General features: G+C 40.1%; 1 protein-coding gene across 13 annotated transcripts in view; it reads left to right on the top strand.

Moving 5' to 3' along the window:
• TFDP2 (transcription factor Dp-2) overlaps positions 1 to 23,272 on the top strand; it is a 191,264-nt gene that overhangs the window by 114,872 nt on the left and 53,120 nt on the right. For 12 of the 13 annotated variants that reach the window (XM_066350493.1, XM_066350497.1, XM_066350489.1 and 9 more), the window contains one exon: positions 16,720 to 16,823. In XM_066350493.1, coding sequence (XP_066206590.1) covers positions 16,821 to 16,823 — 3 coding nt within the window. In that variant the 5' untranslated portion in view covers positions 16,720 to 16,820. Of the gene's footprint in view, positions 1 to 7,294; positions 7,414 to 16,719; positions 16,824 to 23,272 lie in introns of those variants that run through there. The other variant, XM_066350495.1, reaches the window with a different exon arrangement.

Here is a 23,272-nt window from a genome sequence, read left to right as displayed (position 1 = left end):
TGCTTGCGTTGTAAAATTTGGCAACTCTCTTGGCAATTTCTTTGACAGAAAAATGAAGACTGTTAACTGAGCACTTACTGTATGCCAAGTAGACCCAGTAGAACTTACAAAGGTTTGCAAAGTCTTTTAATGGATAAAATTTTAATGAAGATTTTGTTGATACTGATATCCAACTTTAAGATTTCTTGCTCTTCACAATATGACTTAAATGTAGCTTCAGGCCCTGGCCAGTTGGCTCCATGGTAGAGCGTCAGCCCAGCATTTGGATGTCCCAGGTTCGATTCCCCGTCAGGGCACACAGGAGAAGTGTCTATCTGTTTCTCCACTCCCTTACCCCCGCCCTGTTCCCCTACTGCATCCATGGCTCAATTGGAGTGAGTTGGCCCCCAGGCGCTGAGGATGGCTCCATGGCCTCTGCCTCATGCTCTAAGAAGAGCTCTGTTGCTGACCAATGGAGCAATGCCCCAGATGGGCAGAGCATCGCCCCCTAGTGGGCTTGCAGGTGGATCCTGGTCAGGGTGTATGCAGGAGTCTGTCTTTCTGCCTCCACTCCTCTCACTAAAATAATAATAATAAAAAAGTAGCTTCAGTAATAGCTGTCAAGTGGAACACCTTGAAATAAGAATATTGATAGCATTACAATTTTGAATGAGTTATATAATATGGAATACAGTGAGCCTCTTTTTTATTTGCTAAGGAATAGAAAGAATCTCTTTGAAACTAATGCATGGGTCTTTGGTTTTTCTGAGTTTGTGTCCTAAAGCTTTAAATTTATTTTAAGAATGGAACTTTTAAATTCTAGATCTGTCTGCAGTCATTGGCATCTTTTATAAATATCAGAAAAAAATATCTCTCTTGACAGTATATTTAAAGTGATTTCTTTGTTAACACTGTCTGGGGCAGGGTACCATTTCAGCGGGACTGTGGGCTTCTTCATAAGAATGGTTTCCAATTAAGAGCTCTTGGGTATTCTGATACTCATAAATTCTGATCATTATGGTTGCACCCAGCTGTCTTGATCTACTCTAGTCATTCAGTGGCTGTTGGTACAAGATAAAATGTGCTGCTCTCTGCTCGCTCTCTTTTTCTGAGCACACAGACACTGTCTATGTGCCATCTGGTGCATGTACTGGCTGTGGTGATGGTGCTAAAAGTAGTGGTTAAAAATAGGTTAAACATTGAAAAGAGATTTACGAAAAAACTGAAGAAACGAGGGTCAACCTTTTCTCTTTTTGAAATGAAAATAGAGATAAGTGTAGTAGAAGGATTCTACTTATATTTTATTACTTCCTTCACTTGAACAAAGAGCAAAACTTGAATCAGTCTTTCCCAGCCTTGTCTGATCATAAGAATTATCTGAGGCATTTGTTAATAATATGCGTTTCCACCTAGTTTCAGATTCTTTAGGTGTTAAGTGAAATTCAGGAATGTGTATTTTGAGTAAGAGCGACACTACTCTCTCTCACTCCTCACACTCTTTGCATTTTATAAGCAGGCACATTTGAGAAGAATTGCTGTGAAGGATTGGAAGAACCACGTTGTTTGAGGCCATATGATAAACTTTCAATAATTAGAAGATCTATTGTCCTAAAATTGGGAATTCTAATTGAGCAGGTGAAAGAGAAATGAGAAAATTAAAGAGTTAAAAGGTTTCCTTGGCCTTGGCTGGTTAGCTCAATAGATTAAGAGTGTCGTCCCAAAACAACAAGGTTGCAGGTTTGATGCCCAGTCAGGACACACACAGAAGCAACCAATGGCTACACAACTGAGTGCAACAACAGATGAATACTTCCCTTCCTCCCTCTCCCTTCTCTCTCCCTACCCTCTCTTCCATCTCCTTTCCTTCTTCTTTCCCTCTCTCTTCTCCCTTCCTCTCTTTGTCTCTCTCTAAAAAAAAAAAGAATCCAATCACTAGGTTAAAAAAAAAAATGTGCCTGACCAGGCGGTGGCGCAGTGGATAGAGCATCGGACTGGGATGCAGAGGACCCAGGTTTGAGACCCTGAGGTCCTCTGCTTGAGTGCGGACTCATCTGGTTTGAGCAAAGCTCACCAGCTTGGACCCAAGGTCGCTGGCTCGAGCAAGGGGTTACTCGGTCTGCTGAAGGCCCATGGTCAAGGCACATATGAGAAAGCAATCAATGACCAACTAAGGTGTCGCAAGGCGCAATGAAAAATAATGATTGATGCTTCTCATCTCTCTGTTCCTGTCTGTCCCTATCTATCCCTCTCTCTGACTCTCTCGCTGTCTCTGTAAAAAAAAAAAAAATTAAAAAAAAAAAAAAGTTACACCGTGGCTGGATAGCTGGTTGGTTGGAGTGTCATCTGGAAGTACAGAGGTTGTCGGTTCGATCCTTAGTCGGGCACATATAGGAACAGTTTGATATTCCTGTCTCTGTTTCTCCCCCCCCCCCCCCGCCTCTCTCTAATAAAACAAAACAAACAAAAAAAGGTTTCCTTGACTGAGCAAGGTAATAGAAAAAGGACAAAATGATATATTTTAACTAAATATAAAGAAGCCAGTGAAAAAGCAGTAGGATCAAATTTGTAGATGAGAAATATTTTTGGATGGACATTAAAATATATAAAAAGGGAAAAGTCTGACAAAAGGAACTCTTAGTCCTGGCCGGGTGGTTCAGCGGATAAGTATCGACCCGGCATGCCAATGGTCATGTTTCTACCACCCAGTCAGGGCATGTATAAGAAGCAGTCAATGGGGCCTGACCTGTGGTGGCGCAGTGGATAAAAGCATCGACCTGGAAATGCTGAGGTCGCTGGTTCGAAACCCTGGGCTTGCCTGGTCAAGGCACATATGGGAGTTGATGCTTCCAGCTCCTCCCCCCTTCTCTCTCTCTGTCTCTCTCTCCTCTCTTTCCCTCTCTGTCTCTCTCCTCTCTAAAAATGAATAAAAACAAACAAAAAAAGCAGTTAATGAGTACACAACTAAATGGAACTAAATGAAACAATGAGTTGATACTTCTCTGCTTCTCTCCCTGTCTTCCTTCCTCTCTCTTTCTCTCTCAAATCAATGGAAAAAAAATTTTTTTTAAAGAAGAAACATAGGATGGATAAAATGATTTCTGAGATCTTTGGAGGTTTGATGAACTAGATAAAAACAATTATAATAGTCCAGATACCAGAGCTTGAAATATGGAGTTCATTTAAGAAATGAAGAGGTACTGTTTAAATCCTGACATGTGGGAAGATGGAGAAAGAAGTTTTTTTCTCCATTCAAATTGAAGAATCCATGACATTTATGATTCTGAATACCAGATAAAGAAGGAGTTTGCTAATCGGTTTAAAACATGTTTTCCAAGTAAAAATGCTTATCAAAGCCAAAAGAACAGATTTGATCCTCCAGGGAAGGTATGTAGGAAAGACTGACGAAAAAGATTTATTGACCCATTTAGGAGTATGCCCTTAAGGCTATACTGCTATTTCTTGTTCTATTTGAAAGATCCTTTCTTTGGTTCATGGGAAAATTCTGGTTAGGTGGTCTATTGGGGGGAAATCCTAGAAGTCCTGTGTTCTGACAGCTGCAAAAACATTCAAGCTTTTGCTTCCATGACTATGATCTGTAGGAATGTGCATTTCAGATCTCCTGTCCTTATCTGTGTACTATAGGATTCTTGATTTCTGTTTTGGAACCAAATACAGAGGAGGAGGGTTCTAGAAGTCATTTTAACCATTGTACTTTGGAGATATTATGAACTTTTTTTTTTTTTAATTTTTTAAGTGAGAGGAGGGGAGGTAGAAAGACTCCCACATGCTCCCTTACTGGATCCACCCCACAACCCCAGTCTGGGGCCAATGTTCGAATCAGCTGAGCTATCCTCAGTACCAGGGGCCAACACTCAAACTAATCAAGCCACTGGCTGCACGAGGGGATGAGAGGTGAAGGGGAAGAGGGAGGTGAAGAGAAGCAGATGGTTGCTTCGCATGTGTGCTCTCACTGGGGATCAAACGTGGGACATCCACATGCTGGACTGATGCTCTATCCACTGAGCTGACCGGCCAGGGCCGGTATTATGAACTTTTATCTTCTGTTTCTCATTCTCTTATTTATAGTGATACTGTGATCACCCAAGGTAGAAGTTTAGCAATGGTGATAGCCTTTGGATTTACTCTTAGGACATTTGGTGAGTCTGATTGAAAAAAAATGCAATAAAATACAACACAACAGGGTAATAAAGAACAGATAGGTAACGCACATTATAGCTATAGTAGTAGCTAGCTATAAATAAACTTAAAACTGTAAAATTTGAGGAAGTCAGTAACTTCAAGGTTACATTTACTTGTAATCCTGACCTACACACTATACATGGATATGCTATTTTACTTACAGGTTTGGTATTTCCAGTTAGATATACTATCTTTTCATATTAATTATGAGTTATTAATGTTTTAATATGTGTTTTCATTTATGAAGATAGTGCTGTTGATTTATTGGGTCTGACTTATTATTCTTTCTTTTTTTATTTTTTACAGTCAGAGAGAGGGATAGACAGGGACAGACAGATAGGAATGGAGAGAGATGAGAAGCATCAATCATCAAGTTTTTCACTGCAACACCTTAGTTGTTCATTGATTGCTTTCTCATATGTGCCTTGACTGTGGGCCTTCAGCAGACTGAGTAACCCCTTGCTCGAACCAGTGACCTTAGGTCCAAGCTGGTGAGCTTTACTCAAACCAGATGAGCCCGCGCTTAAGCTGGCGACCTCGGGGTCTCAAACCTGGGTGTTCTGCATCCCAGTCCAATGTTCTATCCACTGTGCTACCACCTGGTCAGGCTGACTTATTTTTCTAAATAAAGATGATAGATAGTCCCTGAGCCATCCATATCCTTTCTCCCTGGTCCACTGTCTTCAATGACATATGCTTTCTAGATGGCTGACTGAAGGTTATAGAATCTTTCCTCATTGCAAAGTGAACTGGCCTATTCCAGAATCAACCTGTGACTTGATCTTATTAGTAATATATTTGAAAGTAATCGATAGTCCTTTTTAACAAGTATTAATAAGTACTTTAAAGGGTAATATGGGAAAAAATGTTTGACACTTTGTGACTTTTGTGACGGCTTATTCTCTGGTGGAAATGTTAATCACTAATGAAATAAAGCATCTTATAATGTCACATAAATAGCAAATCAGTGGAGCAAAATAGAAAGGCAGTAAATTGACCCAAATAAATAAAACGATTGAGATAGCACATCATATCAGCATGGGGAGGGGAGTAGATTATTCATTAAAAAATAGCCATCTGGGGAAAAAATCAGAACTTGCACTTCTCACATCAAATAATTTCAGATGGATCAAGGATGTAAAATTTAAAATGAAGGCAGTCAAGTATTATAAAAAAACATAGAGGATATTTTATATCATCTTAGCATATAACTAATGAAAATTAATTTCCAGGAGCATATGCAACTGGAAATACAAAACCTAGGAGATGAGTAAAAAAAGCATAGCATGTTCATGTACAATGTACACTTCAGGGTGGAGAGAAAAGATAAGCTTTGTAATTACTCTGACTTCGTTTATATTTATGTTTAAATATACTTACAGACCTTTTTATGTACGATGTAAAAGTCATAAAAGGAAAGAACTATAAAAATGACTGTACTTTTTTCGGTGTGTGACAGAGACAGAGAGAGGGACAGATAGGGACAACCAGACAGGAAGGGAGAGAGATGAGAAGCATCAATTCTTCGTTGCGGCACCGTAGTTGAGTTGTTCATTGATTGCTTTATCATATGTGCCTTGACCAGGGGGCTACAGCAGAGCAAGTGATCCCTTGCTCAAGCCAGTGACCTTTGACTTCAAACCAGCGACCTTTGGGCTCAAGCTGGCGACCTCTGGGCTCAAGCTGGTGAGCCCACACTCAAGCCAGCAACCTCGGGGGTTTCGAACCCGGGTCCTCTGCACCCCAGTCTGATGCTTTATCCACAGGGTTACCACCTGGTCAGGCTACTTTTTTTTTTGCTTTTTTTTTTTTTTTTTTTAAGATTTTATTTAGTGTAGGTATAACACAGAATGTATTTATTCCTTCAATATTTAAAGAGGGGCTAACAGTAAAAAAAATCAGCAGCCAATAGGAAGAAGGGCTTAATTCTCAGGAAGGAAAATTTAAACAATGACCTTTAAACAAAACAAGTCAGCCTTATTCATACTAATAGAACCAAAATAGAATTAAAATCAGATACTATTTAAAAAATTTTTTTTACTGATTTTAAGTGAAAGAGAGAAAGGATGAGACAGAAATGAGCATTAACTCGTTCTACTTAGTTCCATTTATTTCTGCATGCATTGATTATTGACTTCTCCTACGTGCCCTGACCAGGGGTTGAACCCGAGGCTTCTGGCCTGCCAGGTTGACACTTGATCCACTGAACTACCAATCCAGGGCTAATTAGATACTATTATTAACCTAAAAATTGACAGAAGTAAAGTTTAATAACACACTGAGCTGGTAAAGATATGTAGAAATGGACACTTTCATATATTTTGAAGATTAAGTTGGTACAGCCAGTGTGTGTAAAGAGATGTATAGTCATTGCAGTATTATTTGTAATAATAAAAAATTTTACTATTACAAATGCTGGTAATACTTAGTTCATTCAATAAACTGCTATGGCCATAAAAAGAAATACTATGTAGCTAACAAAGTAAATATTGAGGCAAACTACATATACAGGTATGGAAAGCTATCTAAAATAAATACCTGTTATTAAGTGGGGAAAAAGCAAAACACAATCTGATACAGTATTCAACCATATATGTATGGAAAAAAAACATACATATATGTTTATATATTGCTCACAAAAATTAGGGGCTATTTAAAAATGAATATGAAGCTATAAAATATCCCCTAATTTTTGTGAGCAGCATATAGGCCTAGAATATTTCTGGAAGGCTTTAAATGAACTGACATCAGTAGCTGTCACTTGGGAAGGGAATGTCACATGGTAGTTGGGTTAGAGAGAAGACTTAGTTTTCACTGTATACTTGTCTCGTTAATTTATACCATAGGTTTTCATCATACATTCATTCATTCATTCATTCATTCACTTACCCAACAAATATTTGTTGAACTCCACTATGTCCCCAGTACTAGGTCAGGTGCTAGAGATAGTGAATGAGATAAAACCCGTATCCTTCAGCTTAACATTCTGAGAGTGGATGGACTATGGACAGGTAATAACTATATAAGCAAGTAAATATAAATATGCAGTATGTCAATAAGAGGTAAATACAGGCATACCTCATTTTATTGTGCTTTGCTTTATTGTCCTTCACAGATGTTGCATTTTTACAAATTGAAGGCAAGACTCTCCAACAGCAAAACAATTATGACTAACTTTATTCTGACCCTTGCTTTATTGCGGTGATTTGGAACTGCACCCTCAATATCTTTGAGGTATGCTTGAATTTGGGGGGGGAATTATAGTAATTTAGAAAGTGCTGACATAGGCTGGTCAGGCATCTCTGAAGCAGTGATGACTGAACAGAGACTTGAAGGAAGCTGGAGAATAAGGCACTTGTAGATATATGGGGGGAGAAAGTTACAAGCAGAAGAAACTAACATCAGAGGCCATGAAGCATAAATCTGCTTGGCATGTTTTGAGGAACAGCAAAGAAATCTCTGAGTGGAGTAGAATGAAGTAAGGGAAGATGGACAGGTAATGAGGTCAGAAATGAGTGGTACAGTAGACATAAAACTCTTTAAAGCAGCAGGAGCATTTATACTGACAGATGCAAAGCCAGCCAGAGTGGTTTGAAGATAATTGCTCCACATAGTAGTATGGCTGACTGCTGTGTGGGGGATAGAACAGTGCTCTTCACTGGTATAATGTGAGCCATGGACATAACATAAAAATTTCTAGTGGCCATATATAAAAAGGTAAAAGGAAGCAGGTAATTTAATTTTAACGATACTTTATTTAGCTCAGTATATCCAAAATACTGTCATTGAATATGTAATCGATATAAACAAATTATCAATGCAATATTGTACATGTATAGGGTATTTGTCTTCAAAAGCTGATGAGTACTTTACACTTAGAGGACATCTCAGTATAGATGCTAAACTTTTAACAGTTAAGGTGAAATGTAGTACTATCATAACAATAAAGCTGTATTTAATGGGGAAATATTTTATATTGCTTTAGTTTTTTAATTAAAATTCAGGTTCTCATTTATGTTAGGCACATTTCAAGTGCTTAATATCCACGTGTCTAGTGAGTACTGTATTGCACAGCATGGGGATTGAATTGGGGGGTGGATAATATAGAAGCAGGTTGATGAATCAGTAATTTAAGCAAGAGATGGTGACTTGGACCAGAGTGATACCAGTGGAGTGGGTGAAAAGTGGTTATAGTCACAATCTATTTTAAAGATAGAGCCAACAAGCCTGACCAGGAGGTGGCGCAGTGGATAGAGCGTTGGAATGGGATGCAGAAGACTTAGGTTTGAAACCCCGAGGTCGCCAGCTTGAGCACAGGCTCATCTGGTTTGAGCAAAGATCACCAGCTTGAGCCCAAGGTCTCTGGCTGGAGTAAGGGGTTACTCGGTCTGCTGTAGCTGCCCCAGCCTACGTCAAGGCACATCTGAGAAAGCAATCAATGAACAACTAAGGTGCCGCAATGAAGAATTGATGCTTCTCATCTCTCTCCTTTCCTGTCTGTCTGTCCCTATCTGTCCCTTTCCCTGACTCTCTCTGTCTCTATAATAAATAAATAAATAAACGAATGAATGAATAAATAAATGAATGAGTGAATAAATAAATAAATAGAAAGATAGAGCCAGTGTCATCTATTACTGGATTGAATTTAAGGTATAAAAGGAAGGGAGGGGTCAGCAGTTATCTTTTTCTTGTTTTTTGTTGTTTTTGTCTAAACAGTTGAAGCATGGAGTTGACATTTACTGAGATGAAAAACTAGACAGGAGAAGAAGGCTTCTGGGTAGGATGGGAATCAATCAGGAGTTAGATTTGGAGTATTAAGTTTGAGATATTTATGAAACATTGAGGTAGTTATTTAAATGGAGATGTGAGAAATGACAGCTGGATATGTGAATCTGAACTTTAGGAGAGGGGTTTAATCTGGAGAAATACCCGTGAGAGCCATCAATTACCTACCTAGTGAGGAGGAACTGACGGAGAAGAGTGGGGGGGCCAAACCAAGGTGCTTCTGAATGGTTTTAGAGAGAGCAGGAGCCAGCAATCGAGATTGAGAAGAGGAAACTGGTGAGTTAGGAGTACCAGTAGAAAATGGTGGTTTGGATGCCACGTGAAGAATGTCTCAAAGGAAGGTGTGATTTTTTTTAAAAATTTTTTATTTTTATTTTATTTTATTTTTTTGTATTTTTTCCGAAGTTGGAAACGGGGAGGCAGTCAGACAGACTCCCGCATGCACCCGACCAGATCCACCCGGCACGCCCACCAGGGGGCGATGCTCTGCCCATCTGGGGCGTTGCTCTGTTGCAACCAGAGCCATTCTAGTGCCTGAGGCAGAGGCCACAGAGCCATCCTCAGCGCCCGGGCCAACTTTGCTCCAATGGAGCCTTGGCTGCGGGAGGGGAAGAGAGAGACAGAGAAGAAGGAGAGGGGTAGGGGTAGAGAAGCAGATGGGCACTTCTCCTGTGTGCCCTGGCCGGGAATCGAACCTGGGACTCCTGCACGCCAGGCTGACGCTCTACCACTGAGCCAACCGGCCAGGGCGATTTTTTTTTTTAATGTCAGATATGGCTGTTAGGTTAATTGAAAGCTAAGAGTTGACCACTGGATTTAACAACATGAAGATAATCATGACAGGACTTCAGGGAAGTTGTGGGGGAGAAGTGGGAATGGGTTAAAGAAAAAAGTAGAGAAGTGGAGGTGGCAAATGTTGACAAATTTTGTGAATTTTTCTGTAGAGTGCAACAGAAATGAGTTGGGAACAAGAGAGCATTGTTGTTTTTTTAATTTTTTAAAAATTTATTTTAGAGAGAAAAGAGTTGGGGGTGGAGAGATTGATTTGTTCTTCTACTTATTTACGCATTCATTGGTTGATTCTTTTTTTTTTTTGAACAGAGATAGAGAGAGTCAGAGAGAGGGATAGATAGGGACAGACAGGAACAGAGAGAGATGAGAAGCATCAATCATCAGTTTTTTGTTGCGACACCTTAGTTGTTCATTGATTGCTTTCTCGTATGTGCCTTGACTGCGTGCCTTCAGCAGACTGAGTAACCCCTTGCTCAAGCCAGCGACCTTGGGTCCAAGCTGGTGGGCTTTTTGCTCAAGTCAGATGAGCCCATGCTCAAGCTGGCGACCTCGGGGTCTCGAACCTTCCACATCCCAGTTCGACGCTCTATCCACTGCACCACCGCCTGCTCATGCTCACTGGTTGATCCTTGTATGTACCCTACCAGGGATTGAACCTGCAACCTTGGTGTATTGGGACAATGCTTTAACCAACTTAGCTACCCATCCAGGGCCCCATTGTTTGTTTTTTAGATGAAAGAAATAACGCATGTTTAAGTGCTGATAGAATGATCTAGCAGTGAGGGAAAGATGGTGATAATTAAGGAGATTTAAAAGAGACAGTAACTGAAGGGAAGTCATTTAGATAAAAATATATGAACTACTTGTTTTAAAAAGTAAAAAATTTAAAAATAGCCCCAATTGAGGTAACAGAAGAGGAAAAGCAAGAGAGTTGTATAATCTGTAATTAACCTCTTACTAATAAATATAAAATTGCATGGACCACTTTTTTGCATCATTTTTTTATATTAAGGTATAATCTACATGTAGCAGAATTACATTTGACAAATACATATACCACCACCATCTAGATCATTTTGAAACTTATTTAAGGCTGCAGCTTAGTTTGTCCTGTGAAGTTGGGCCCTGTACATATGGGATATATACCATTACTGTCTTGAAATATTAGTAAAACCATAAAATTGGCATATTCTTTCCTTCAGTGAGTTACTACTGATTTGTTTTTTCTAGGAAGATGTGGTACAGGCTTGGGTTAAGAAGGTTTTACCAAAAGCTAATTCAGGAAAACTTAAAAAAAAAATTCTTTTTTACTAGAAAGTCAGTGTTGTGAAAAAATAATTTACACTGGCATTATGGAGACAACCACAATTATTTGACTGAAGTTTTTTCATTTTAATTAGACATATTGAAGGTGATTAGCAGGAACTAGAACCCCCAAAGGAATGAGTGAAACAAAGGTTTTGTGTGTAGACAATTCTAATGGAAAACAGAAAGTTCCATTCACTGAAAAAATGGAAATAAAGAGCAAAATTTTGTGCCTGTGCCATAATTTGGCGTAAAGTTTTACCTCTTTTTTTTAACCACTTCCCTAGGTGATTGATCTTATTTAGTTGATTCAGGGAATTGCCAGAACCAAAATCCAGGTACAAATTTAATTTTTTTTTGTTTTAATCCATCAAGTACCAAGAATTGGTCTCTGGGCAGTATTGAGCCTTTGTTGTCAGGAAGCAGGAATTAAGGCCAAGCACTTAGAAAAAACTGTGTGTACTTGGTCTGGTTTACTTCTCTTAACCTGGCTGAAATTTCGGGAGACTGGGTATTTGTAACCTATTTAAATATGTCCTTTTGAGTAAAAAAAGAAAAAAAGGTATATTTTTGCTGCTGAACCTAGTTTACCCTATGAAAATAAATTGTCTAAATATATACATGGCTTTTATTTCTGAATATTACAGCTATTGAAATTCTAGTGGAACCCCTTTAATTGCTTCTAAAACATTTTATTTTTATTAATTAAATGCAGATACCTTATTTATAGACCTTCATATTTCATCAGCTGTAGCTGGTTCTGTCTTTCATTCTCTCATTTTTCTTGAGAATGGCAATAGCTTTTTAAATTCTAAAACAAGTGCATGCATGTTCATAAAATGTTATTTTCAATAATTAAAAAAGTATTAAAACAAAGTAAAACATTTCTTTACAGCATTTACCAGAGCTAACCTCTATTAAATTTGTTATCTTGCCCAACATTTTACACATGTATAAACTTATGTATTTATGTAGTGTTTTGTTTTTTAATTTTTAAATTTTATTCAGAAAACCAACTTTAACAGGGTGGCATTTATCAGTAAGAGTACATAGGTTACAGGTGAACATTTCTATAGCATTTGAACTGTTGATTATGTTGTATACCATCACCCAAAGTCAAATAACTTTCCGTCACCTTATATATTTGTCACTCTTTACACCAGGGGTCTCAAACTCGCGGCCCGCGGGCCACATGCGGCCCGCCGAACAATTTTGTGCGGCCCACAGACTAATCCACGAAGTTCAAATAATTTGGATAAAATTAAGTAAGCCTAGGGGCCTACTTGTATTTTTCATTTCTCTAGCATCCTAGCTAGATATTAGCTTAGTTAACAGCAGTTGTGATGCGAACTACAGTTTCTGGTCGTTTTGTGACACTGAGTAAACTGCATGTACGATTGTGCTTGTTGTACTGATTTTTTTTTGTTTTCAACTGCAGTGAGAAAAGTGTTGCGTAACAGTTGCCTTTTGTAGACCTAGTGCGGCCCGCCGAATGGCTGTGATCTTGCTCTGCGGCCCACATGCTGAGTTGAGTTTGAGACCCCTGTAAGCCTTCATTGATTGAGTCTTGTATGAACCCTGACTGGGGATTGAACCCACAACCTTGATGTATGGGGAGGACACTGTAACCAACTGAGCTACTTAGCCAGGGCTAGGTCAGTTTTTAAATCCATCTGGCCTGACCTGTGGTGGCGCAGTGGATAAAGCTTCGACCTGGAACGCTGAGGTCGCTGGTTCAAAACCCTGGGCTTGCCTGGTCAAGGCACATATGGGAGTTGATGCTTCCTGCTCCTCCCTTCTCTCTCTCTCTCTCTCTCTCTCTCTCTCTTTCTTTCTCTCTCTCCTCTAAAATGAATAAATAAATAAAGTTTAAAAAAAAAAAATCCATCTGTGAGCCAGTGTTTTTCAGGGCTGTGTCCTTCCTCACATGGATTTGTGGTATGTTCTTCTGCCTGGGACTGAGTTTGTGGCATGTGTCTAACAATTACTTAGCTATTCCTCCCCTAGAATCAGAGATTATTATGCTCCAGTTTGGTGGATTCTTACACTAGTGAATAACCATAGTTAGGGAGTTTTGGTAAAAACCTTAATCTTTAGCAACTAATATGTTATTTTAAGAAGTTAGTTGCACAGTTATACAGTAAGGAAACTTTATTTCATAATACTGATTGTTCAGTCATGTTTTAAAAACACTAAACAAAGGACCTGGTATTTAAATTTATTTCAGACATAGTGTAAATTATGATACCTGTTAAAAAGTAAGAAAAGATACAGTGTAAGCTACTTTACAGAAAGTATGGCATCCAGATTAAGAAAAAATAGCTCCAATCTATGCTAATCAGTTTTTATAGCTTTGTGTGCCGATTTTATACCAGGGACTAAACCAGGTGTTCAGATACAAAGCTAAGAGACATAGCCTACTTTTAGAATAGCTACTGGTAAATGATAATAGGTTTTATGTAAAGTCAGAAGAAGGGCATCCAGGACAGAGACCCCAGAAGCCAGGGACAGCTTTAAGGAGGAGGCGACAATAGAGCACAGGCCAGAGAGGCAGGTGCATGGCTCTCATTAGCTAGGAGACCTCAGACAAACCATTTGACCTCTATCTCAGTTTCTTCATGTGTCAAATGAAGTCAGTAATAATGTATTTCATACTGTTGTCCTAAGTATTAATGAGATGATGTATATATGGGAAGACTCTAGAGCAGAGTCTGGCACGTGGTGATAACTCAGAAAATGGCATGAAATCCCGTTTTGAAATGTTGGGAGGTAGGACTTGTCCCAGCAGAGAGAGACTTCCCAACAGGGGTGGTAGAACTCGGCCTTCCTGGAACTGCAGAGTATTTCCTGATGGAAGTGTGAGGTGCTGTGGCTGGAGGACCTGTAGACGAGGCTGAGAGGGGAGGCAGGGCAGAGAGCTCCAAACGGGAGCTTTGTGTCGTGTTGAGGAATCTGAAAGGCATTGGAAGGCCTTAAGTTTAAGGGGCGCATCCAGTACAGTTAAAAGAATGGTTTGCTGTAGATGTGTGGAGGGGCTAGGAAAGCTATGGCTACCTGGTTAGAGCAGCAGTGCCTCGCCCTCCCTGGGTGCACACTGGAACCATTTGGAGAACTTTTAACAGTCTGGTGCTCCAGTTGACTCCATATTAATTATATCAGCAGCCCTGGGGGTAGGATACAGGCATTGGTCTTTATTATTGCTTCCCAGATAATTTCACTGCACAGCCACGGTTGTGAACCATGGTAACTGCAGTCAAACCAACTTTGATAAAGTTCCCAATTAAAGAAGTACCTGCGACCTAAAGAAACCAGGAAAAAGAGATAACAATTAGGATATGGGTGGTCATTTGGTTGAGGATGGGGTTGACTATTTCTGGATTGGGTCACTGGGTGGACATTGGTCAATGCTCAGTTGTATTCCAAGACTGAGAGTGTGAAAGAGAAGCAGATTTGGGTAGTAGGCTTTATTAAGTGAGCATGAGAAAGATAAAGAATGTGACTTTAAAATGTAGATATTGAGGGAAAATGATACATAACAAATGGACAGAGAGAAACTGAACGGAAGAGTTAATGGTATAGTTGAAAACTCAGGGGACAAAGTACAGTACATAATTGATGACTGAGATCCTTGAGGAGGCAGAAAGTGGATAGCAGACATGAAAAGGGTAATTTTTTTTTTTTGTATTTTTCTGAAGTTGGAAACAGGGAGGCAGTCAGACAGACTCCCACATGCACCCGACTGGGATCCACCCGGCATGCCCACCAGGGGGAGATGCTCTGCCCATCTGGGGCATTGCTCTGTTGCAACCAGAGCCATTCTAGTGCCTGAAGCAGAGGCCACAGAGCCATCCTTAGTGCCCGGGCCAACTTTGCTCCAGTGGAGCCTTGGCTGCGGGAGGGGAAGAGAGAGACGGAGAGGAAGGAGAGGGGTAGGGGTGGAGAAGCAGATGGGCGCTTCTCCTATGTGCCCTGGCTGGGAATCGAACCCAGGACTCCTGCACACCAGGCCGACGCTCTACCACTGAGCCAACTGGCCAGGGGGAAAAGGGTAATTTATATGAGAGTTTTCACTCAGAAATAAGTAAAAATATGTGAGGATGAAGTTCACAGTTTGAGGAAGAAGTATAATTTAGCCCAATGGTCTGATATCCTTACTGCAGGAGATCAGAGTATCTGCTGAGAATTAGGTAAGAGAAGGGGATTAAGGAGTATGGGCAAGTTTTGAGAACTAAAGAAGGGGGGTTCCCTGAGGAAGAAGACTCAGAAGGGAGGTGTCTTTGTTATCCTGCTCTTTTTTTTTTTTTTAATTCAGTGAGAGGAGGGGAGGCAGAGACAGACTCCCACATGCGCCCCATCGGCATCCACCCAGCAGGCCCACTAGGGGCGATGCTTTGCCCATTTGGGGTATTGCTCTGTTGCTCAGCAACCAAGCTCTTCTTGGTGCCTGAGGTGGAGGCCATGGAGCTATCCTCAGTGCCCTGGAGCCAACTCGCTCCAATCGAGCCATGGCTGCCAAGAGGGTAGATGGGGGGAGGAATGGGGTAGAGAAGCAGATGGGCACTTCTACTGTGTGCCCTGACCAAGAATCGAACCTGGGACATCCACACACGCGGCCAACGCTCTACCACTGAACCAACTGACCAGGGCCGTTATCCTGCTCTTAAATGTTGTGTGTCTCCCCGCCGCCCCCCCCCCCCCCCCCAGTTTCAGTCTTGACTTCCTTTCACATACTTCCTGGGTGATCTCCTTTCTTATACAGGTATCAGATTACCCTGTTTAACCTTCTAAGAGAGCCCTGATAAACTGAAGTTTGCCTGGTTGACAGGGTGGTTCAGAAGATTATTGGTTGGCTTTTTTTGGGGGGAGATACTTTGATACCTTAATTTAAAATTTAAAGTGTTGCCTGACCAGGCAGTGGCTCAGTGGTTAGATGTCGGACGGGGACATGGACGACCCAGGACAAAATCCCAAGGTCGCCAGCTTGAGCAAAGGGTCTCTAGGTCTGCTGTGGCCCCCTGGTCAAGGCACATATGAGAAAGCAATCAATGAACAACTAAGGTGCTGCAATGAAGAGTTGATGCCTCTCATCTCTCTCCTTTCCTGTCTGTCTGTCCATCTGTCCCTCTGTCTCTGTCACACACACACACAAAAATTTAAAGTGTTGAAATCACTTGAAAACACTGTACATTGAAATCCCACAAATTTCAACATCATTCACCTAGGTAGCATCATTTATTTTCTCTGTTGTAATAAAACCTTAAACTACCAACTCAGTATTTTGAAAACGTGTTAATTTTTAGTATAAATATTTTTTACTTATACTGTAAAGAAATTCTAATAGATATTTTACTTCATGATATACATAATACTTTTTTTTGTTCTGTGATGTGTAATAAAGATCTAACTGTATTTCTCAACCAGCTAATTATTCAATAGTTAATTGTCAGACTGAACTATTTGTTTTATAGATTTCCTATTCAGAACTAATTGCATTCACTACAATGAAGTAATCATTGGTATGACTTTTCAGTAAATCTTCTTATTCATAATTTACTTATAATTATAAATGACTTAAACAAAACTGGGATTAGGACTGTGAGATTAGAAGGTTGCCTTGATATTGCAGAACATTAACCCCATGTTTTGATATCATTTCAGGTAATATATCTTTTGTTGCATTTCCAGTTTCCAGCACCAACTCACCAACAAAGATTTTACCAAAAACCCTAGAACCAATTAATGTGAATGTTGGACCCCAAATGGTAAGAAAATCATCAAATCTTAGAATTTGAAACTTTGCTTTGATAAGACTAATATAAAGGATAATTGTACTAAAGATGGTCAGATATTCCAGTTAATTTTTTGTGTTGGTCACTTCTTTAAATTTTGTTTTTATCTGAATGTAACTGAATAAGTCTTGAGAAAATGAAAGCCATTGTACTTTTTTTTTTTTGTATTTTTGTGAAGCTGGAAATGGGGAGAGACAGTCAGACAGACTCCCGCATGCGCCCGACCAGGATCCACCCAGCACGCCCACCAGGGGCGATGCTCTGCCCACCAGGGGGCGATGCTCTGCCCTTCCGGGGCGTCGCTCTATTGCGACCAGAGCCACTCTAGCGCCCGGGCCATCTTTGCTCCAATGGAGCCTTGGCTGCAGGAGGGGAAGAGAGAGACAGAGAGGAAGGTGGTGGTGGGGGGGGAGGTGGAGAAGCAAATGGGCGCTTCTCCTGTGTGCCCTGGCCGGGAATCGAACCCGGGTCCCCCGCACGCCAGGCCGACGCTCTACCGCTGAGCCAACCAGCCAGGGCCTTTTTTTGTTTTTTAATTTTCACACATTTGAATCTGGATTTTGGATATGTGGTAAGGTTTTTGCTCCCTATATGAAGCTTTTCTTGTTTCTAATTGGTTAAATTGATCTGAAGTCTTATGTTATGTTTTCTTCCCTTTTTTCTTCTATGAAATAATCTTTACCAAAAAATAAAATAATCTTTACCACCCTAAATTATATTATCATATAAAGTGAACATGACCTATTCATTAGTCAATTATATGGAGCTATTAACTTAAATTATTTGATTAAAGGACATTTGGGAGAAAAGAACATGTTAATTCAATTTAATCTTTAACAGTAGAAATAATGGATGAACAATAGGAAATATTTAACTTTCTCTGAAAGTAGGTATTTTATTAATTATGTTAGAGCTTGAAGTGTAAGCCTTATTTATAAATGAAGTGAGTGCAGCTGCTTTAAAATACCTAATTTAATTGGCTTCATCCACCATTAGCAGAAAGTATGTAACATTTGAGCAATAACTCCTCATTGTCAGTGTTTATGTTTTCTTATCTATAGAATAATGATAAAATTTGCCCATATAATGTATACAGTACTATGGGCTTTGTTAAACACAGTCATTTAGACAAAAATATCTTTATATTTTTAATATACTTAATGGCTCCAGAAAGTCTTTAAGATTTTAAGACATTCTAGACATGACATTTTTCCTGATTGCTTGAGGACTGTGAATTATCTCCAGAATCCAAGCCAAATATCTTACACAATTTACTGTAACTATGTGAAGAATGTAATCTAGCTCCAAACCTCCTAGAGACTTAAGCTCAGATAAGTGTTCTCATTTCAAGGTAGTTCAGGGTATATTTTCAAACATTTGCTAAGCATTTGCCCTTCACCAGCCACTACAGTAAGTACAAATGAGATAAGTAAGGCACCTTACTTTAAAGTCTGTATTTTGACTGCTTCTGGGTCGGGTTTCGAATGTAGCAGAACAGCTCCCTCGCTGCAATCTACTGAAAGTCAGCCCTGGACGCAAGGGTTTGTCGTTACTTCCTCCCTTGCCCGCAGCCCCCTCCCCCCGTGGAGGAGTGGGGGCAGCTGCGTCCGTCCATGCTCGCTGCGCTCTCGGTGGTGCGGCCACGCCTTCTGCGTGGCCTGTGCGTGGCCCGGATCGTCCGAGCCAGCTCGGAAGTCGCGGGCTGTGCAGCCGCCTTCGAAGAAATAAAAATAAAATCGTATTTTGATATGGGATGATTACATAAACACCAAAATTATACAGTCATACCCGAACTCTTATGAGTTTGGCCCTTACAGTACTCCTCTGTTTTAGGATACTGTCTTAAATTGATATTTTAGGGACGCTACTATGGCTCAAGTTCCAGTTGCTCTTTTTGGAAACATTATTGCTCTTCCCATTGTCAATTTGAACTAACGTAGTGGTTTTCAACCTTTTTACCCTTGGGGACCGGTGACCTAGCCAGCCAGAAAAGGAAACATGCAACAAAGTATCATACCACATATAACAGTGCATAAACATAATCAAGCTGGTGCTTGATTTCCAAACTCCACGCGTAGAATGCATTGATTACTACATGTTTGTCAGAATGCTTTTTGTCTGTTTTGCGTGACTTGTAAATGCAAAACATTATTTATATGAGCCTACAAATTCCAAAGACATCTAAGACAACTTTAGTAGTATTTTCATCAATAATTAGCAGGCTGGTAAGTGGCAATCACCCTGAGCATACATGAATTCCACTAAGATCACTGGGTCTAAAATTTTCATACATCAGGGTGATTAACTCTATATCGCAGACCAGTAGCTGAAAAACACTGAACTAGTGTATGTGAAAATCTTTACACACTTCAGTTCTGACAGTGATGAGTAATCAGGTATACTACTTACCCAATTACTGCAGACCTCAGAATCAGCAAGAAAAGGCCAGAAGGAAAGACCTGCCAGCCCAAAGCCTTTATTTTTATTGGTCTCCTTAATCTCAGGGGCTTTTGCATTTCTTAAGTCTTGGGTCAGAATCCTTTCTTTTTGATTTCCAGAACCTCAGTTAGAGCCACTTCTTTCTTCTTTTGCTTGCGAATTTTGAACATTGTCCCTTTGCCTTTAATTTCTCATTTATGATTTTTAAAAATATTTAGTTAGAAATTCTTGAGTAAAACCTCCCACATTTCTTCTTACAGCAAATTTAAATTTCATGTCTCTTTGGAAGCCAGATCGTAATGGTAGACAGAAATTTCAAAAGGCCCTGAGAAAAAAATTGTTTCCTGTGTTTATAGAAACTAGCAGTAACTGTTTTAGTTGGGGATAATTGCCCTTTTCTTCAAGGTATCTGCTTATGTACATAAGAAACTCTCATGATTATCTTTATTTTAATATGGTTAAAATGTCATGTTTCTTATATTAAAAACTAAAATTTTGTCAAATAATGAAATCCCTTAATATAACACTTTATAATCATACAGATTGTTTTTCCCTTCAGAATACAGATACTCCCTTGGCTTTTCTTACTGTAGATGGCGGTAGTACATAAGCTATGTTGACTGAGGGCAGAGAATCTCTAGAATGAGGTTCAATTGCTATATGATTTTCATTGCCTCACTGTAATCTATTGTCAAAGAACCCATGATTCCATTTAAATTAAGGTTAAGGTTATCTTTGTTTTTGGGGGGGGGTTGGAGGTGAAATTTAAATACTCATTTTCCTTATCAGATCAACTGAATTTTAGATGTAATTACCTTTAATTATCTCTTATTTTAATTTGGGGTTTCAAAATTAAGGTTCAGTTTTATTAAGCATGTCTGACTTATCATCACCTAAATAGTTTTTCCATATTCAGTGGTTGATCAGTCTGTTGACTTTCCTTTGGTTTTGTTTCTTAAGACTCACTGTCTGTCTTAGTTTAAGAACTCATTGCACCTGACCGGGTGGTGGCACAGTAGGTAGAGCGTCGGACTGGAATGCAGAAGACCCAGGTTTGAGACCCTGAGGTCGCCAGTTTGAGCGAGGGCTCATCTGGTTTGAGCAAAAGCTCACCAGCTTGAGCCCAAGGTCGCTGGCTCGAGCAAGGGATTACTCGGTCTGCTGAAGGCCTGTGGTCAAGGCACGTATGAGAAAGCAATCAATGAACAATTAAGGTGTTGCAATGCGCAACAAAAAACTAATGATTGATGCCTCTCATCTCTCTCTGTTCCTGTCTGTCTGTCCCTGTCTATCCCTCTCTCTGACACTCTCTCTGTCTCTGTAAAAAAAACCCAAAAAAACCCAAAAAACATTGCATCGCACATGATCTTCTAGCTTGTCTTTCCAATTCAGGTCTATCATCTCTCCAATTTGTTCATTCAGGAAATGTTTATTAAGGACTTATATGTACCAGGCCCTTTGCTAAGAGAAGGGAACAGAGTATTGATAATTGCTGCCAGATCAGAAGAGCATGTCAGCTGACAATCTGCCCTGAGGAAGAAAAAATAAACTAGAATGCAGCAGTTCATTTCCAGAGTCATTCTCAGTGATGACAACCATGTTTTCCTGTGTCCTGTTTTCCTTTCCTTTCATTCTTATTTTTTTCTGCAAAGTCCTTTAAATCAAGTAAAACCGAGCCTGTAGGCTACTAATAACAGAGAGAAAGAGTGCCACAGTAATAATACTGCACAAGTAACGCAATCTGTTTCAAGGGTAGGTTTGAACACTTAGATTTGCTTTTTGGAGACCCCAGCTCTTGAAATAGTAGACCAGAGATTGATAAAATACTCATATTTTCATTCTTAAACTGTCACATTCAAGGTCAGTGTGATAGAGGGCATTTGAATGTGTGCTGTAGTGATTGGTGAAAACTGTCTTTTATATTGTATTTTCTTTTTTTTTTTTTAAGTGAGAGCCAGACAGTGACAGAGAGACAGGAAGGGAGAGAGATGAGAAGCATCAACTCATAGTTGTGGCACCTTAGTTGTTCATTGGTTGCTTTCTTATATGAGCCTTGACTGGTGGGCTCCAGTCAAGCCAGTGACCCCTTGCTTAAACCACAACCTTGGGGTCAAGCCCGTGACCATGGGGTTATGTCTGTGATCCCACACTCGTGCTGAATGATTCCGTGTTCATGACCTCAGGGTTTCAAACCTGGGTCCACAGTGTCCCAGGTTGATGCTCTATCCACTGTGCCACCATCTGGTCAGGCTATTGTAGAGTTGCTGTTTTTTTTACTGGATTTTATGTACTCCTTTCTAGAATATCAGTGAATAAAGAAGCTACTTTTCCCCCATCATTTTAGCTGAGTCTTGTCGCTGTTTTGTAAATTTTTATTGTGCCTTTCCTGTGAGCACTGTGCTAAGTCCTGCAAACACTCTCTCTGCCCTTAACACTTGGAGTAATGAGTTTTTTTTCATGCTCGCTGACCTCCGGGAGTGAGGTTTTTTTGTTGTTGTTGTTTTCAAAAAATGAAATTAGTTCCAGTTCCAGTTTTATTAACTTAAAAATTATGTTTGATAACCAACTTATGAAAACAAGAAGAACATACATTGCCTTTTTTTAATGTTGCCTTACACATTTTTAAAATAAATCAATCATACTCTGGATGGTCAGGAGGCACAAGGATGTACGAATGTTCATGCTACTCAAAGGGTTAAAGATCTTGCATGGCCTGACCAGGCGGTGGCGCAGTGGATAGAGCGTCGGCCTGGGATGCAGAGGACCCAGGTTCGAGACCCCGAGGTCGCCAGCTTGAGCGCGAGCTCATCTGGTTTGAGCAAAAGCCCACCAGCTTGAACCCAAGGTCGTTGGCTCGAGCAAGGGGTTGCTCGGTCTGCTGAAGGCCCGCAGTCAAGGCACATATGAGAAAGCAATCAATGAACAACTAAGGTGTTGCAAAGCGCAATAAAAAGCTAATGATTGATGCTTCTCATCTCTCTCCATTCCTGTCTGTCTGTCCCTGTCTATTCCTCTCTCTTACTCACTCTTTGTCTCTGTAAAATAAAAAAATAAAAAAAGATCTTGCATGGAAATGGAGGTGTGCAGGTAGGATGGCTTGCATGGAGGGGTAGGTGCTCTAAACTCATTGTCTAATATTTATGTTTTTTTCACAAGTCAAGCTTCTGGGTGTCCTATTTAATAATTCTTGGCATAGTGTAGAGCAGTGATTTTCAACCTTTATTGAGCCGCAGCACATTTTTTACATTTACAAAATCCTAGAGCACACCACCTACCAAAATGACACAAAATGACACTCTAACACAATACATATTATACATATAGTTAATAATACAGTTTCTAAATGTATTTATACTCACTTAGTGTGAAACTTGGGCCTGTTTCGATGAACACAAAGGGATATCCTGGCAGGAATGGTAGAAAGACACACACGAAGCTCTTCCTCAACAGTTCTCAGTCTCTCTATGTTTTTAGTTTTTTTTGTTTTGTTATTTATTTATTTTATTTGTTTGTTTATTTGTTTTTCAGAGACAGAGAGAGGGACAGACAGACAGGGACGGAGAGAGATGAGAAGCATCATTCATCAGTTTTTCGTTGTGACACCTTAGTTGTTCATTGATTGCTTTCTCTTATGTGCCTTGACCATGGGCCTTCAGCAGACCGAGTAACCCCTTGCTTGAGCCAGCGACCTTGGGCTCAAGCTGGTGAGCTTTTGCTCAAACCAGATGAGCCCGCGCTCAAGCTGGCAACCTCGGGGTCTCGAACCTGGGTCTTCCGCATCCCAGTCCAATGCTCTATCCACTGCGCCACCGCCTGATCAGGCTGTTTTTAGTTTTTATCGCAGTCAAGCTTGAGAAGCTCAGCTCACATAGATATGTGGTTGAAAACGGGAGCAATGTCAAAATAGCTTTGTTGGCCAGAATGGGGAACTCCTTGGCAACAGATAACCAAAAACTGTCTAAAGGAAGATCAGCAAACTTTAG

The sequence above is a fragment of the Saccopteryx leptura genome, chromosome 10, assembly GCF_036850995.1.
Source record: "Saccopteryx leptura isolate mSacLep1 chromosome 10, mSacLep1_pri_phased_curated, whole genome shotgun sequence".
NCBI classification, from domain to species: Eukaryota; Metazoa; Chordata; class Mammalia; order Chiroptera; family Emballonuridae; genus Saccopteryx; species Saccopteryx leptura.
This window is presented reverse-complemented; position numbering and strand designations above follow the sequence as displayed.